Genomic DNA, 18,915 nt, shown 5'->3' on the forward strand with positions numbered 1-18,915 from the left:
GCGGCGACCTCAAGAAGCACTGAGCTGATGTGATCGAGATGTTTAAAATAGTGACAGGAATTGACAGGGTAAATGGGGAACAACAAATTAGGGGAATCCAAAACCCAGACGTGAGAGCACAGGCCCAGAAATTTCAGGCCTCCCATTTTAGGGTACATGGGGAGGGCTCAGGTTTAATCCTCTGCACAAAGATGTTCAAGGATGTACATTGGATTGAATAACATTATGCCAGTACAGTGAAAATTGAAGTTAGATCAGATAGCTATTATTTCCACAGCATTCTTCATGTAAGGGCAGCCTGGGATGGGGAGGGTAGGGGGCAAAAGGGCAGTGAAGGATTGCTCCCAGGAAAGCAGGGATATAGGGCCAGCATGAAGAGATTGGTTCTTCAGGCTGGGGTGTATGTACAGTGGAGAGAGAGAGTGTCTGCCTCAGGGAAGGATCAGTTCTAAAGACAAAAGATTGGGTCACAGAAAAAGACCAGTTCTGAGAATAAGGAATTGGGTCTCGGAAAGATTGGTTCTAAGGCTAAGAAAGGAATGAGGAGAGAGATCTCAGCACGGAATGGGCCTCTGAGGGGTGAGTGCAAGTAGCTGATTGTGCTGTGCATTTTTAGCATTTGGGAAAATGAAAATCAAGAATAGGTCCTATTTTTATAAATAATTCTGCAGTTTAAATGTTCCTGTGCTCCTGATATATGCCTCTCCAGCTTTTCCAATATTTATAGGCAGCATGCTTCTGACCAGAAATATACTTTCTGTTCTCCACTTATTGAAGGCTTATAAGTTATTAAGTACTGGTTCTGTTTGGTCATGTTTCAAGACCACAGAATTAGAATAAGGTGGAAAGTGTGTCCTGAAAAATCGTCTTCACATAAAGCACAAAACTCACCAGATAATAAACTCATGTTAATGTCAGCACAGACTCCACGTAATCTAATAGCCTAGGCACCTATACTTTAATTTCTGCCTGTTCTGTAGGCTGCAAGTTAATTTCTGTGTCTTTTCTACATTTCACAAGTGACTTCTGAGTCCTGGGAATAACTTTGTGCTGGTACTAACTTGCTTTTGTCTGCTTTGGAAGGCTTATTTCTAGTTATGGGTGATCTCATAGGTCTGTCTTTGAAGCTGAAATGTAAGGAGGGAGCAGAAAGGAGAAAGCAGTAGAAGGAAAAGGGTGCTGCACATACCCACAGCAGCTCTTGAAGGAGAATCTCTGATCTGTCAACTTTTACTGAAAAGTAATGCAGGTAGCTCCTGTGCTTCATCAAGGAAGCTTCTTATCAAGCCACCAACTGCAACCATGACTGGAACCTTGCATCACAACATGGATAACACTGCCAGTGTGTGCCAAGACACAGGAGCCCTTAATTTGTATGCTGAGTTAATTCCAGGCCACAGCAGATAACAGAAGCAACACCTCCCAGTTTGAAAATTGCTGAGAAGAGATTCATGTTGCCAAAGCTTTTCATCTTGCACTCATCGGGACAAACACAAGAATGCCAAATTTCAAATCACAGCAATTTATACTCCAGGAGAAAAGGATGCTGATGGTTTGACAAGTCAGCTCTGATTGGCTGAGGTGTTGTCATGGAGATTATTCACTCCACGTGTGACAGAATGGACTCCATGCTCTGTGTAAGCATCAATATAAGTTGGAGCTGAAAAACTCCATACTCTCAACAATTTGCATACAAACTTGTTGGCAAGCAGCCCAACGCGCATAGCTTTCCCTAATGAGTTCTCAAAGCCTTCATTAATATTCTGGGGCTTCACAGTTGGAATCTTGAGTCCAGTGGAGAAAGAGCTAAAATATATCTTCACACTTGTGACATTTTATCCCTCTATTCTGGGTCCTGTGCACTTGTGCATTATGATTCAACATGCGAAGATTACACCTACCGTCTAAAGTGTACGTGATGCTTGTTTCTCAACTGATGCTTACAAAGTTCAGATCACAGAATCCCTACAGTGCAAACGAAGCCATTCAGTCCATTGAGTCTGCACCAACTCTGCAAAAGAGCATTTTACCCAAGCCCAGAATCACCAAGGTCAGAATTGAACATAGGTCCCTGCATGTCCCACAGTGAGACAGCAGTGCTAACCACCGTGACACCATAGATCAAGTGATGCTGCATCTTTAGGCTTTCTGAACCAGTGGGTGGGCTGGCTGTGTTTTTATTCATTTGTGGATTATGGGTGTTACTGGCTTGGCCAGCATTTATTGCCCACCCTAGTTGCTCTTGAACTGAATGGCTTGCTAGGCCATTTCAGAGGGCACTTGAGGGCCAGTCACATTGCTATGGCTCTGGAGTCACGTAGGCCAGACCAGGTAAGGATGACAGATTTCCTTCCGTAAAGAATCTTTTGTTCTACCTCATTTAATGATTCACCTTTAAATTTATCGATAAAATGGCTAATTCCCTACCACCCTGCTCCCATCAGTGCAGGTTTTAGAAGATTTCCTACTTAACTCAATATTAATATGGGTCATCCAGGCCTAATGGTTCTGGAAGGGAAGAGTCAAGTGACTCTTCTGTGAAACTAAGTCAGAAATTGAGGGGGATCCAAACAAAGAAGGCAAGGTGGGTGGCAGCATTGATGAGCCTATAAATGCTCCTAGGACCATTTTGGGGTCACTTTTTGAGCTGTCTCTTTTAGGAACACAAGTTAAGCAACCTGATACTAATCAGAAAAAATGCTTAAGAGCTGAGAATAAGAAATAACTCTCCCCTTCTCCCAACCTCCTTTGAATCCAAGCACAGAGAGGGAGCAAAATCATGGTTTTCTGAAGCCTCCTCCCCAGCTTACATCATAGACCTGGAAATGTATTGTAATACAGCTGGGGATAATGGCTTTAAAAGTCAATGGCAAGAAAACTTCTCAGCCTTTCACTGCTGAATAGTTGAAGAACTGTACTGTCAGGGCACACATCATAAGAACATATGAAATAGGAGCATCTGTGGATGCTCTATGGATCTATGGATGGATCTATGGAAATAGGAGCATGAAGTAGGCCATCTAGCCCTTCGAGCCTGCTCCACCATTCAATAAAATCATGGCTGATCATGATCATGGGGACATCAAGAAGACATTCAGTTTATTACTAACTGGTATCCAGCCCAGGCTTTTTGGATCCAAATTGAATATAAAATTTTTAAAAAATGTTCTACTCTCCAACACTGTCACCTTACCCGCTGAAAGTGTGAACTATATAACTTACAATTTCAATAGTTCTTGACTGTAATGTACCAGATCTCTTGGTTCAGCTGTCCTGGACTTTGATAAACAGTGGCAAATTGTATTGTAGAAGTTCCAAGTTATCACAGTATCTCAAATTATTCATGCTTGGTTGTTGAAAGCATAAAAGAAAGCTCTCAATAGCTCACTCAATCACATCAACCAGGAAGGTCTAGGTTTGATAAGTCTGTTATTCTCAGTCAAGATGAGAGTTGGCACAATTAGCATGAATTAGGGAGGGAGAAACGTTAGCCAAATTTTCAGTTCTGTGTTACTGTCCACAATTTCCTGCTGGAAAATATGAGACCATGAGGAGGACCAGTTTATGTTCAGTTGTGACTGCACTTGCTGGCACTTAATCTATGGTTTTGCATTTGATGACCGGCATTTGGGTGTGGTATAAGAGGGTGGCCAATGTCCATTGTACAGAATGGCAGCAGATTTGAGTAAATGCAGAAAAGGAAGGAGGCAGCAAAGTTAGGGGGAAAGAATCAGAGAAGAGGAAATTGGAAGAACAAAGCATTGAATTTCCAGACCAACTTTTAAACACGTTTTCAGAATAGAAATGGACTGTTTCTTTCAATTATTATAAGTGTCCTAAATGCAAAACAGTAACTCATGCAGAGGATCCAACTGTTTCATTTTTTATAATCATTTTTGCCTGTTCCCCATTCATCCTTTCCTGATCTCCTGAAAGTGTTAATTTAGGCTAGTGTACAGTTCTGTGGAAGCTAAGTCATCCTCTTGTATCACACTTAAATGATAACTTTTCATATGTACATCTGGACAGCAGTATTGAAAGGCTATTTGATCGTGGACCTATCTATTTGATGCACAGTCACACTTTTAGGGACATTGGCTAAAGATTAGGAGACATAGCTGATTTTCCCCTTTCTAATCCATTGATCAGGTCACTTGCAGAGCTTGCACCATTATCCAGCTGAGATCAGTCTGCTCAGCTGATTAGGACTCAAATCCTGGGCCATCTCATACATATCATTCAGTTACAGACGGCGTAGCTTAGGTTTGTGATTATGCCTCATGATTAAACATAGCTGAGTAATCCATATTACTGTGAAACCTCAGCCATCTTGTTACCTGTAGATTGCCCCCTTGCTTCAAGCATGTCTTGTGCTGATTGAGTTACATGAAATGCCATTTACGGCCAAAGAGCCAGATAATCGATGGGTCCTTTCCATAATCTGGGACCTTGTTGAGAGAGGCTGCAAATAACTATGTAAATTTGCAGTTCAGTAATACTAAACCACACATTCCCGGAGGAACAGGTCCAAACATTTTACTGCTTTCAGCCAAGGTAGCAATGGGGAACTATCATTAGCTTCAGTTGCCCCAGTCTTGGAACAGGGAACATTAACCCCGAATTATATTCGTGCTGAACAGTGTGCATACGAGGATTGGACTGGTCTCAACTATGATGCTGACCTTCCATGGACAGAAAGCCTGCTAGCATTCATTGTTCAATAAGTGTAGAAAACCGGTAAGGGAAACAAAAGAACTAAAAAAATGCTGATGATCTTAGAAAATTGGCAAATCAGCTGTCAGGAGAGGAGTCTTTCACCTCAGAGTAAGGAGGCAGCCTTTTTAGATTTGTCTGTTTTACTTTAACATATGACTTTCAAATGTTGAGTAAGATAGTGAGCAATCCTGTCAATAAAGGCTGAACACTCCTTGTGATAGTCTTGGTTTATTCTGATAATTAGATTTGTATGTAAAATCAATTTTTTAAAGCATGAAAATAAAGCATTTCTTCCAAACTCGCCTGAGCTGTTTCTCTGTTCTCCACACAGTAGTTTATTTTAAGTTTAGTTTGCATTATTAATCCTTTCCTGTCCTGCTCTCACACTTCAACTATCTCCCTTGGTCAGTGTCATGGAGCAACCCACCCACTAATGGTAATTCCAGGAAGCAGTATTTGAGAAGGCTTAGAAATTGGTCTGGAGGATGCAGTTCCTGCCTTTAAAAGAAGTCATCTCTTCCTTTGTGTGATTACTTCCAGGACAATATGTGGCAGTGCCAGACTAGAATCAAGAAGAATTTAAATGTCCCTGTGGTGCAGTTCCTACATATTTTAGCAATAACAACTTGGAGGATTGCTATAAAACTATGTTAGAGTAAACTGAGCCTTCGTCCAAGCCTTTTGGAGCTGGATTTTCATCCTTGAGATGGTAGTGGAAGTCAAGAAAATTCTTGGCTCAACCTGCCCATCTTGGCAGAAGGTGGCCACAAGGATGTCATTTTCATGGTGGGGGAGGGTGTGGTTTGTATTCAGGCCAACTGACCTAAGAAAAAGTTCGGAGGCTGTCATGGACTGACAGTGCAAAGGCGAGCTATTTAAAATGTGCTGTAGGACTTTGTCCCAGTTGTAATAAAAACAGAAATGTTCTCCAACCCTCACCCTTCATACACCCTCACCCCTCATACTCCCTCATCACCCATACACTCCCAATGCCCTCTAAGGCCCCTCATGACCCAACATGCCACGGTATGCCTTCCCAAGCAACCCTTCTAGCCCCTCATGCCTAGCTATGCTCATTCACATGCTATATACTGCATAGAACCAATGAATCCTGTGGTGACAGTAAGGTATGTATGAAAAAAAAAGCTTTTGTTGTTTTCTCTGGGACTCAGGTGTTTTAATATTCTGTTGGATGTCTGGGCTGTCAGCCGAGAATACATAATGAGGCTTGGCTTAGAGCACAGAAATCCATTAGCCTTGAAGAAAGTGGAAAGTTATTAATTAATGATCAAAATGTTCCAGCAGTCTGCGGCGAGTTTTCCCATTGTGGAGACGGCTCTGCATTGGTCATCAGTGGGATCTTTTGGCCCTGCCAAAGCCATAGAAACATAGAAAGTAGGAGAAGTAGACTATTTGGTCCTTCAAGCCTGCTCTGCCATTTATTTTCATTATGGCTGATCATCAAATTCAATATCCTGATCCACCACCACCCCCTAACCGCACCCCCCCTTCCCCACTGCCCCCTTTCCCTTGATCCTTTAGCCTCTAGAGATTTTCCAATTTCTTTTTTAAAATCACACAACATTTTGGCCTCAACTACTTTCTGTGGTAGTGAATTCCACACATTCACCATCCTCTGGGTGAAGACATTTCTCCTTAAGTCAGTTCTAAAAGGCTTTAAGGTTACCCCTTATTCCCAAATTATGACCCCAAGTTCTGGCTCCCCCACCATTGGGAACATTCTTTCTGAATCTACCCTGTCTTACCCTGTTGAATTTTTTTAAATGTGAGAAATTGCAATTTGCATGGTTCATCCATTCCCCCGTGCATCAGGGGTCAACTTCGGTACAACAAGAAAATCATGCCGGTACAAAGGAAAAGATTTTTTTGGAGGTTTTTTTTAAACACATCCTACTGTCACTATCAGGTTTCTTGGTTCTATACAGTGTATATACTGAATGGGCACGGAGGTGACATTGCTTGGTATGGGGTCATGAGAAACCATAGGAGTTGTTTAGGAGGCACACCTTGCCATGGGGGCAGGAGGGGTCATGGGGATATTTTGCAGGGCATGAGAGGCCGTACAGCTTATTTGGGAGCATACCCTGACATAAAGACAAATCTTTTGAATTTGCCTTTCAAAAGACCCCTTTATGCAGACTTTGGTTTATGACACCTCTTGCGGTGCCATGAACCAGACTCTTTGAAAAACTGGACTGACTCCATGAGCATTACAGAGGACTAGGACATGCCTTTCCCAGCAATGGAGCCAGACAGGTCGGCAAGCTAGTCTCGCAACCTGAACCAGCCTGGAACCTGAAAAGGTATTTTCAAAAACCATGGGACTGGAGTCAGGGATTCTGGAATCGGTACCACCCACCATTTTTAAATGGTTCCCAAATCATCTTGGCTGAGCGAAAATCCAGCTTTTAATCTCAAATCCAAAAGTCTACAGTGGTAGTTGCTGACGTGTTCCTATAAAACCATTAGACCCAGAAGGAGGGTGCTCATCTTAATTTCTTAAAGATCCATGTTTACTGCTGTTGATCCTGGCTACAGTTTCAAACAGCAGTCAATTTCTAGTAAGCCAGAGAGTAAGCTCTGGCTGCATTTTTTTCTCTATTTTCTCTCTCCTTAGTGCATTACAGTGCCTATCACTAGAGTTCCTACAGTGCAGAAAAAGGCCATTCAGCCCATCAAGTCTGCACCAACTCTCCAGAAGAGCATCTTACCAAAATCCAGCTCCTGCCCTAACCCCATAACTCCATGCATTTACCATGACTCATTCACCTAACCTACACATTTTGGACACGATTTAGCATGGACAACACACCTAACCTGCACATCTTTGGAGTGTGGGAGGAAACTGGAGCACCCAGAGGAAATTCGCACAAAGGGGAAACGTGCAAACTCCACATAGACAGTGACCCAAGGCTGGAATCAAATCTGAGTCCCTGGTGCTGTGAGGCAGCAGTGCTAATCACTGTGCTGCCCACTACTCCAGCTAACTCCTCAAACTCAATGCAGACCTGGGATTAGGATCTCTTGGGCCTGTGAATGTACATCAAGCAGTACATTTACCAATCTGGCCATTGTTTTATTTTCATGAAGGAAATACTAGGTTGTTGATAATTGTGTTGACTTTGTAAGCAATTTTACAGCTTAGTTTTTTTTTAATTTCTGGCAGATATGTAAGTTCCTTTTCTTGTAAGCTTGGATAGATCTTGTTTGCCAGGTGATAGTGACAGCGTTACGTGGGAAAGATGATAATGCAGCAAGACAAAAGGAAATATGCTGATGAAGAGGCACTTTGCCAAATGGGAATATCAAAATAAAGGGAATATCACCTTCCTCCAAGGGTGAAGTAATTCCATTTGTAATTTTACTGGAAAAAGCACCTGACTTTGATTGGAAACCACAAATCTAACAATCTGGAGCCTGAAGTATTAACGTTGAGGTGGTAAAAATTCAACCAAATCTGCAGTAGTTTACTTTTACCCTGCCACTTGATCCAGGTAAAGAGGAAATTTTACAAGTCTAATCTGCTTATTCATAACACCATTTATCACAAAATCTAATACTTGTTGCCCACAATTTTTTGACCATTAAACCAAAATGGTGGCAGCAGACTTGTAAAAGTACTCCTCTTTTGTCAAGTGGGATAATTTTAAAGCCAATCCTTGTAATTAAAACCTTCCATCCTGGTATATGGAGTGGACTTGGACTTTTAATTAAAAAGAAAACTCTTCCATTTTTTCAAACCTCTGAATTATCCAGCCCCAAACCAAATGGATGGCATAAGTGTACATACCAATCTTCAATTAATTAATTTGAAGGTCTTTATACAGTTGTGAATGGGGGAAAAACAGAAAAAAAATCCCACAACACCAGCTTAAAGTCCAAACAGGTTTATTGTAAAGGGAAGTCGTGTCTGACAAATTTACTGGAGTTCTATGAGGATGTGTCGAGGGCGGTGGATAGAGGAGAGCCGGTGGATGTGGTCTTTCTGGATTTTCAGAAGGCGTTTGATAAAGTACCTCACAAGAGGTTATTGCAGAAGGTCGAGGGACATGGAGTTGGGGGTAGGGTGTTAGCGTGGATAGAGGATTGGTTGTCAAATAGGAGGCAGAGAGTGGGGGTCAACGGGTGCTATTCGGATTGGCGGGTGGTGACTAGTGGAGTGCCCCAGGGGTCGGTGCTGGGGCCTCAGCTTTTTACCATTTATATAGATGATCTGGAGGAGGGAACCGAGTGTAGGATGTCGAAATTTGCTGATGACACCAAGATTGGGGGAACGGCAAATTGTGCGGAGGGTGTGGAGAGTCTGCAGAAGGATCTAGATAGGCTGGGCGAATGGGCCAGAAAATGGCAAATGGAATTTAATGTTGGCAAGTGTGAGGTGGTCCACTTTGGTAGGAATAATGGTAGGAAGGACTATTACTTACGTGGCGAAAAACTGCAGCAGGCGACGGTGCAGAGGGACCTCGGGGTCCTTGTGCATGAGTTGCAAAAACCCAGCTTGCAGGTGCAGCACGTGGTCAGGAAGGCGAATGGGATGCTGGCCTTCATAGCGAGGGGGATTGAATATAAAAGTAGGGAGGTCTTGCTGCAGCTGTATAGGGCATTGGTGAGGCGGCAGCTGGAGTAGTGTGTGCAGTTTTGGGCGCCGCACCTGCGCAAAGATATTTTGGCCTTGGAGGGAGTGCAGAGGAGGTTTACTAGGCTGATACCGGAGTTGAGGGGGTTGAGCTATGAGGAGAGGCTGAATAAACTAGGCTTGTACTCGTTAGAGTTTAGAAGAATGAAGGGAGATCTCATTGAGATGTATAAGATGATGAATGGGATGGATAGGATAGAGGTGGAGAGACTCTTCCCGCTCAAAAAAGACAGTAGGACTAGGGGGCACAGCCTCAAGATAAAGGGGAGGCGGTTTAGAACGGAGTTGAGGAGGAACTTCTTCACTCAAAGGGTGGTGAATCTCTGGAATTCTCTGCCCGTTGAAGTGGTGGAGGCTGCCTCGCTAAATATTTTTAAGACACGGGTTGATGGGTTTTTGATAAGAGAGGGGATTAAGGGTTATGGGGAGAGGGCGGGAAAGTGGAACTGAGCCACGACAGATCAGCCATGATCTTATTGAATGGCGGGGCAGGCTCGAAGGGCTAGATGGCCTGCTCCTGCTCCTATTTCTTAGGTTCTTATGTTAAAAGCTGCAAGCTTTCGGGACAGGCTGTGCCTTTATCAGGCAGCTGGGAGTTCTGATCATAAACAGGGCACAAAGACACAAACTCAATTTACATGCATAATGATTGGAATGTGAGTCTTTACAGCTAATCAATTCTTAAAGGTACAGACAATGTGAGTGGAGAGCTTTAAGCACAGGTTAAAGAGATGTGTATTGTTTCCAGCCAGGAAAGTTAGTGAGATTTTACAAGTCCAGGCAAGTTGTGGGAGTTACAGTGCAACAAGAACCCAAGATCCCGGTTGAGGCTGTCCTCACGTGTGCAGAACTTGGCTTTCAGTTTCTGCTCAGCGACTCTGCGCTGTCGTGTGTTGTGAAGGCCACCTTGGAGAATGCTTACCCAAAGATCAGAGGCCGAATGCCCATGACTGCTGAAGTGTTCCCCAACAGGAAGAGAACAGTCTGCCTGGTGATTGTGGAGTGGCGTTCATTCATCCGTTGTCGTAATGTCTGCATGGTTTCCCCAATGTACCAAATCTCGGACATCCTTTCCTGCAGCGTATCAGGTAGACAACGTTGGCCGAGTTGCAAGAGTATGTACCACGTACCTGGTGGATGATGTTCTTACATGAGATGATGGCATCTGTATCGATGATCTGGCACGTCTTACAGAGGTTGCTGTGGCAGGGTTGTGTGGTGTCATGGTCATTGTTCTGGAGGCTGCGAACAATGGTCTGTTTGAGGTTGTGCAGTTGTTTGAAGGCAAGAAGTGGGGGTTGAGGATGGCCTTGGCAAGATGTTCGTCTTCAGACTCCGGAGAAGATATCGTAGCTTCTCCGCTCCGGGGAAGTACTGGACGAAGGGTACTCTATCCACCATCTCCTGTATTTGTCTTCTGAGGAGGTCGGTGCGGTTTTTAGCTGTGGTGCGTTGGAACTGTCAATCGATGAGTCAAGCACCATATCCTGTTCTTATGAGGGCATCTTTAAGCATCTGGAGGTGTCTGTTGTGATCCTCCTCATCTGAACAGATCCTGTGTAGATGGAGGGCTTCTCCATGAGGGAGGGCTTCTTTAATGTGTTTAAGGTGGAAGCTGGAGAAGTGGAGCATCGTGAGGTTATCCGTGGGCACGCAGTACAGTGAGGTGCTGAGGTGACTGTTCTTAATGGAGATGCACGTGTCCGAGAATGTAATCAATTCCGGAGAGTAGTCCATGGTGAGTCTGATGGTGGGATGGAACTTGTTGATGTCCTCATATAGTTGTTTCTGTGACTGTTTGCCATGAGTCCAAAGGAAGAAAATGTCATCGTTTTATCTAGTGTATAGCATTGTTTGAAGGTCCTGTGCGGTGAAGAAGTCTTGTTCAACCCTGTGCTTGGTACATTGGGGAAACCATGCAGATGTTACGACAACGGATGAATGAACACCGCTTGATAATCACCAGGCAAGACTGTTCTCTTCCTGTTGGGGAACACTTCAGCGGTCATGGGCATTCGGCCCCTGATCTTCGGGTAAGCATTCTCCAAGGCAGCCTTCATGACACACGACAGCGCACAGTCACTGAGCAGAGACTGATAGCCAAGTCCCGCACACATGAGAACGGCCTCAACTGGGATCTTGGGTTCATGTCACACTATCTGTAACCCCTACAACTTGCCTGGACTTTCAAAATCTCACTAACTTTCCTGGCTGGAAACAATACACATCTCTTTAACCTGTGCTTAAAGCTCTCTCCACTCACATTGTCTGTACCTTTAAGAATTGATTAGCTGTAAAGACTCAATTACAATCATTATGCATGTAAATTAAGTTTGTGTCCTGTTTATGATCAGAACTCCCAGCCAGCTGATGAAGGGACAGCCTGTCCCGAAAGCTTGCAGCTTTTGCTACAAATAAACCTGTTTGGACTTCAAGCTGGTGTTGTGGGATTTCTTTCTGTTTTGCCCCAGTCCAACACCAGCATCTCCACATCAATGGAGGAAGAGCCAGGACTTATTTCCACTTAGATTAAGCATTAAATTGAGTTTAAGGTATTTAACAATGTTGTTCTATACCACAGCAGGTGCAGACATGTCTGGTGACCCCAACAGAAAATTGTGGGAGGAATTCTCCCGTCCCACCTGCCACAGGAATCATAGCGGGCGGGGGGTGGATCATGTAAAGGTCCATTGACCTCGGACAGGATTCTCCGGTTTTGGGACAAGCGCGGCCAAAGAATCCCACCCTATATATTTGACCGTATATTAGTGGGCTTGGGATGTTATTGTTGCTTTAAACAGAAGGAAAGTCGCCAGTGTGACTAATAGAGTTTCACTTTATCTCAAGGCAAGCTGTAGAAGTACTTTACAAATAGCTGATTTATCTATTGGAGGAACAATTTTGAGCTGTGAGCATCATTTTTGCCACCCTGTTGTCACGTGTAAGATTAATGATGAAAGTTTATGTAGTTCTGTTGAAAAGAAGCAGAAAATATTTAAAAACTGGGTCCCAGTTCTGGCTAAAGACCTAATTTGTCTTTTCCCATAAGTGGCTGGCAGGTCTCCTCTACCTTTCTAGTATTTTCTGTCTTTATGTAAGTTTGTTGATGAAGGTAAGTTTCCCATTAAATCAACTTTGTGCAAGAGTTCACATTTTATTTCTGTGCAGAGAAACTTGGCAACTAACCAACAGAAAATAATTTTTGCATGTATCAGAATGAGAAGAAAGCCAGTTGACCTCTAATTGACCTGATGATCTTGTCTAAGAGCAATCAACCTCCAGATGAATTCTCAAGATGTCTACATATAGCAATTAGTACCAATTTTAATCTATTTACACTGCATGGCTCTTAGTTTCTATAAAAATAAGAAACAGTGGGTTCTAAACCCTGACTTGGTTTGCCTTCAAGTTTGAAAAACACACAGGGGACACACAACTCCATCTTAATAGCAGAATAATATGATACCATCTTTATAAAACTGTGTTTCCTCTAATTTATGGACAGCATTGCTCTCTGAGGCCAATTGTGGTGATCCTATTAGTCTCCCAGGCAGCTTATATCAACTAACAATACGGAACAGGATCACAAAATGGGATTGTCCTGTGCTATAAGGCATGGTTTCCATGGCAAGATGTGCAATTATTGTACGTTACTAGTTAAATTCTATGCCAGAAAGAATTCAGTCATAACAACGTAAAAAAAAGCCTGACTATAATCAATTGCTTTAATAAATCTAATTTCAAAACATTGATCTTTGCCATTCCTTCCTGAACCTGTTTTGAACCATTTGATATTATTTAGGTAGCAGGTGGGTTCTGCCTGAGTTTTTCAAAGTTGAAGGCGAACCAAGTCAGGGTTTAGAACTCACTATTTCTTATTTTTATAGAAACTGAGAGCCATGCAGTGTAAATAGATTAAAATTGGTACTAAACATTCTCACTAGGCAGGAACAAAATACAAAACACGCGTTGCAATGGTTTTTCTAATAATTGGGTGAGTGAATAGAATAATGCTTAAAATATTTGCAGCCATCAGAATTCCTACAGGAAGGAAGAGGATTGTAACTTATGTCCCATGAGGATGGGGTATACCCGTTGGTTAACTATTCTCCATTGTGTTGTATAGTATATTTGAGTTTTGAAAATAAAATAGTTTTCATAAAATGTGACTTTGTAATGGCTCAGAAATTAAATGCACTAGCTGATATGCTATTGAGCCATGCATAGCAAGAGGCACCCATATATGGTCTTAGCTAAGTAAGCATAAATGGCAAATTTGATGGATTGCCATTAACTCCAGCATTCCTAGGTTACAATTACCCCACTGCCATACTCCATCCTCTCAATTCCATTCCTAGACCACACTGGGTGGGATTTTACGGCCTTGCTCAACCCGAGAACGGAAAATCCCACCAGAGGTAAACGGGCATTTCCACTGTCCGCCCCTCGCCCGCCTGATTCTATTGCAGCTGGAGTGGTAGAATTCCAGCAAGACTAGGATCAAGGATTGCTGAAATGCTTACATGGACATTTAACCTGCTGGTCCACTTCCTGAGCGCTCTCAGTGAAGAAAGGTATAATAATATACTGTTGGCCTGCTGGGACCCCAAGCATGAGTCAGTGCCTTTGAGAGAAATTAGTAGGTGGCACAAGGGTGGACCAGTTTAACAAATATTGCTTCAAGTCAGTATTACTCGTATTAACAAATCCTATTGAAAGAGATCTCCTGTTCCAAAGTGGTGAAAGGCTGGAATGGTCTTGTACTATGGTTAGTTCATTCTGAGCCAATCTTGCAAATTCTAGCCTGAAAACGAAAAGAGAAAATGGTTTGTAAAGGGGTGAAATTGCTTGAGTTTGCCAAACAATTTTCTTCAACTGAAGCTGTATTGTTCTTGGAGTGGACTGTTCAAGATAAGAATAAGCCAATGTGAATTATTGATCTAAGTTGTCCCTCTGTTGGAGATGTGTTTGTACAGGCTGTCGATGCCATCACCAGGTTCCATTTGCAGATTTCTGAGGGGACTTTGGAGGAGAGGGCCCCTTTGACGGCAAGTCGTGTTCTGCCACATTGACAAGAATGGAAAAGTTTGTAGATTTTCTCTGCTTTTCCCAACCTACACAGGTCAATAAAATGGGATCCTGTATCTAAACGTGTTCCAAAATGCTGGAGAAAAGTTTACCCCGGATTTCATTTCTGCATCTTCCCTTCAAATCATCGAAAGGATGCTAATTATCTGCATGATTTCTTTTTGTTTTCTTTAATAAATGCTTTTGGTTCAGATAACATTCATTTACTCAGGAGGGTCATTCAACATTGAATCGTAAAGCAGGATGTGAAATTGTGCTAAGATGCCTTAGAAGAAAATCTCTTGTGAAAATCTAGTTTTAGTTAAAGTGTGGAGCATAAAATCCAAGACCACATGAAGGCTTTGCGGGTGTCAGATTTTGTCCCATTTTAACTTTGACTATCAAAAATCCTGAACCAGTGAATGGGTGACCTGCTAATGGACCACTGCCAAATCTACCAGGAAGAGTGTGAGATTGGGATGTTTGGAATGACTCTTTCCAACCCGTGAACATAGAAGATAGGAGCAAGAGGAGGCCATTTGGCCCTTCGAGCCTGCTCTGCCATTCATCACAATCATGGTTGATCATCCAGCTGAATACCTGATCTCCCTTTCTCCCCATAACCTTTGATCACTAGGAAACACTGTGACCAAATAGTTATCCCCCTTCCTCCATATGAGAATTGAAAGACTGTTGTGTTAAGACTATGGCGTCAAAACCATGGCAACAGACCGGAACTTCTGTTAACCTTTGTTGAACATGTTTTTTTAAATCCTGAATATATTTGAAAATTTTGTTGCCTCCTAAGGTCATGCCTATCTTTTCTGGAATTCCACATTCAAATCCTTCCAATGAGGTTTCTGCCACTGCTACAGAATCAGAATAGCTCTTATCAAAGTTGCAAATTACATTTTGTATTATTATAGGTAACTCTGTCCTCCTCTTGCTCGACTTTCTACAGTGCTTGATACAGTTGACCACACAATCCTGTTGTCCAGCTGGGTGGAACTGCTCTCACCTTGTTCCATTCTTAGCTATTTTCTCATCACCAAAATATCACTTGCAATAGCTTCTCTTCCTGCTCCCACACCATTTCCACTGATTTCGTCCAAGGATCTAAACTTTACTCTTTCATATTTCTCTTTTACATGCTGTCCCATGGTGATATTGTCCAAAAGCACAGCTGAGGGGGGAATCTTACCAAAAAATGGCAGAGTTTCCGGTGACAAAACAGGTGTTTCTCTCCAGAGAAACACACCGTTTTTTTCTCTAGATTCTACAATACTCTGTCAAAAAAAAATCAAAGGGGTGTGTTTCACGCCATCATACAGGGGTGCGGTGCCTCAGCATGCCAGAAAACCCAGCTGCAGAGAGATTGGGGCATCATTTTGAAAGAGTGCCTGATCAGAATATGTATAAATCTCCCCTCCAGCCCAGCATGGAGATATCATGGACTCCCAGTCCACCCACTGATTGGAGTTGGCACTTCCTCTCCCCTCCCCCCAAATCTTCAACCCCTTTTTTCCCAGCCCACCCCCCATTTCCCCCCAACTCAAGTTTGAGCCAGTACCTACCCAACCAATAGCCATCACCGGCATCCCATGCTCCTCCATTTGGTCCTGGTCCACAAGCAATTCTAAATGAACCCCACCCCCCAACTTCCCTAAGAGGCTCAGTGGAGCCTACTGCATGGTGCCAATATGAAAGTGCCAACCTGTGCAGAACATTAAGATGTATTTAAATCAGGTGGATGTGATCATGATTACATCGCCAGCAGTGAAAATTGGAAGTTGCAATCTAGCCGGCGAGATTCATGACTTCCAGCTTCCGCTGGATATTGAGCGTCGACCGTCTGTCACACGGACGGCAAAAGTGGGCTCAAAATTTCAATGTATGTTGATAGCTTTGAGGTAGAGTTCAATGTTATCTCTCCAGATACTTCTTTTATTGCTAAATTATCGGACTGCTTCTCCAACACCCAATACTGGATGAGTAGAAATTTCCTCCAATTAAATCATTGTTTTCAGTCTCTCAACTCCAAACTCTTATTTAATAGTTACCAACTCCATTCCCCTCCCTGACAATAGTCTGTGACTAAACCAGTCAATTCACAATATTTGACCCTGAAATAATATCCAATGTATATTCGTGTCATCACTAAGATTGCCTATTTCCACATCCATAACATCACGCAACATCACCCCACTTCAGCTCAGTGGCTGCTGAAATCCTTGTTCATGCATTTATTCACTAAATTTGACTATTCCAATGTACAGCTAGCTGATCTCCCATATTCTACTCATCCTAAACTTGAGGTCACCAAGTATCCTCTGAATTCACACCAAGACTTGTTTATCTATCTTGCTGACCTACACTGGCTCCCAGTCAAGCAAGCTTTTGGTTTTAAAATTTTCATCCATGTTTCCAAATCCCTCCATAACTTCACCCTTCCTATCTCTGTAATCTCCAACTCCCTGAGATCAGGTTTGCCTACTGTGATTCAATGTATTCCTGGAAATATAATCACGTGCCATGTCCCAATGCTAATATCCACCCATGTGACACACTGCCTTCCTACAACAATCAGAGGCCTGGTGCCTTGGACCCCGAGGAGGTCTATCCAGTGGCCATTGGTTGTGTTTATGATTATGTTCCTTCACGCTTGAATGAATCTCAAGAACCCTGTTGACCCTGACCTCAATGTTGACCGAGTCTAAGCCTGATTGACAACCTGTGATTTCTTCAAAATGATTGTGGTTTATAAAAGAGGAAGTCCAGCACACCATGTCCTCGCTTGTGGGTAACACATGTAATGCCCATCTGGTGCCATTCCCACTGGTGGGCCAGTTGAATGGCATGAGGCTGATGAATGGCCTGTCAAATCCGCTGATAATATTCAAATTAGTGGGTTTGCAAAATAATCAGGTTGCTGTTTGCTGTGGGTGAGAACCCTCTCGGGGCTAATAGAATGAGCCTGGTGAATCCTGAGAGCCCTCACACCCATTGGGAATCCGAATCTTTGGCCAATGCCCCATTCACCAGGGCATTGGGATTCCTACTGGCTATCTGACAAAGTCAGACAATCAGGCCTATTATGTTTTTATAATGCTCTTGAGGAGTTGTCTAGTCAGAGGGATAGTCAAATGTACAGCTACTTTTATTCTCAATCTATTGAAAATGATAACTATATTTCTTGAGATTTTTTTTATTATAGTTCCTGATATTTTTAAGGTGATATAGAAATTCATATTTGGCTATATTCCCCCTTCAACTTCTTGGCTTTCCCTCTGTCATGTGGCAACCAGTGTTGTTTGATGTATGCTACCAAGCTTCTGAAAGTTGCTTATTGGAGATTTGCAGGAGTGACCCAGAATTTTCTCCCAGCCCTCAACCCACCCCAATCTAAAGAAGTGTTTGGACTCTTCAGCTCTCCCCTACAGACTGGAAGCAAAACAGGCCCAAACCGTTGACGTGCTCTTGGTTGATGCTTCAACATAGAACGTCTTTCTAAAAAGTTTGTTGATACTCATATGATCTCACCTAGTGACGGTTTCATTTCCATGAACTGGAAATATGTTTTGATAAAGTTTAGAAATTGCTCATTGTGACGAGATTTTTTTTCTTTCTCTGAATTTCCTGAAGGCAGCAAGTTGCACTTTGAGCATGATTCCATGAGCATCCTCTGGTGACCTTGCCCACTTGATCCTTGAGTGCCTCGAGGCTATTCAACTGTATCATTGTTGAGTCTGAACTGGTCACCACCGAGATCCATGTGGACAGATTTTGCTAAAAAAAAGGTCACTGGATAATGATTAGGGAGAATCCTATCTGACTTTTTTTCCTTCCCTAGCCCGGGGTGTTCTGTGACCATCTGTAACACCCCTACAACTTCAGCTGACACCTGCTACAATTTTTGAATGAAAGTTTTAAATAAATCTCTCATTTTCTAATGTATTTTGAGAATATTGAATATAATCCGTTTCCAGATTGCTCACTGTGGTATAATAATTATAGCTGCAATCTCAAAGGTTATCTTTACTGCCATTGTGGTATCAGGAAAACAGATTAGTTCTCATGGAGCTTGCGATGTTAAATGACCCCCCTTTTTCCAGAATCAGGAGTGACCTGGGAGGTAAATGAATCTTTGCTTAGCGTCATAACATTCTGAATCTTGTTACTTCATTCCCATAAGTCTGTCTGATGCCAGCCCTAGGCCATGTTATATCTCACACAGAATCGAACGCCATTACTGTTTCAGCGTATGGAGCCACCGTCACCCACACAGGAGATGGATCCAGGGCAGAATGCCTTACCTGACCCCCAGCAGATCTCTGGAAATGGCCTGTAAGTTGCAATGTCAATGAATTACCATTTAAAACAACTAAGTTCAATGATTAACATATTACATGATGTGGAATAAAACAGTCAATAGATCAGTGAGTAAAACACAAACCCTTGTCAAAAACCCTTCAGAG

The 18,915-nt window shown here is 42.8% G+C and overlaps 1 protein-coding gene across 7 annotated transcripts in view; it reads left to right on the forward strand.

Annotated features, from left to right (window-relative positions):
* Positions 1–18,915, forward strand: part of LOC145361110 (voltage-dependent P/Q-type calcium channel subunit alpha-1A-like) — a 649,898-nt gene that overhangs the window by 572,667 nt on the left and 58,316 nt on the right. For 5 of the 7 annotated variants that reach the window (XM_080216715.1, XM_080216708.1, XM_080216713.1 and 2 more), the window contains one exon: positions 18,675–18,784. In XM_080216715.1, the coding sequence (XP_080072841.1) occupies positions 18,675–18,784 (110 nt within the window). Of the gene's footprint in view, positions 1–1,113; positions 4,987–18,674; positions 18,785–18,915 lie in introns of those variants that run through there. The other 2 variants (XM_080216709.1, XM_080216714.1) reach the window with 2 other exon arrangements.

This window comes from Carcharhinus amblyrhynchos, chromosome 33 (genome assembly GCF_965287045.1).
Source record: "Carcharhinus amblyrhynchos chromosome 33, sCarAmb.v2.hapA, whole genome shotgun sequence".
NCBI lineage: Eukaryota > Metazoa > Chordata > Chondrichthyes > Carcharhiniformes > Carcharhinidae > Carcharhinus > Carcharhinus amblyrhynchos.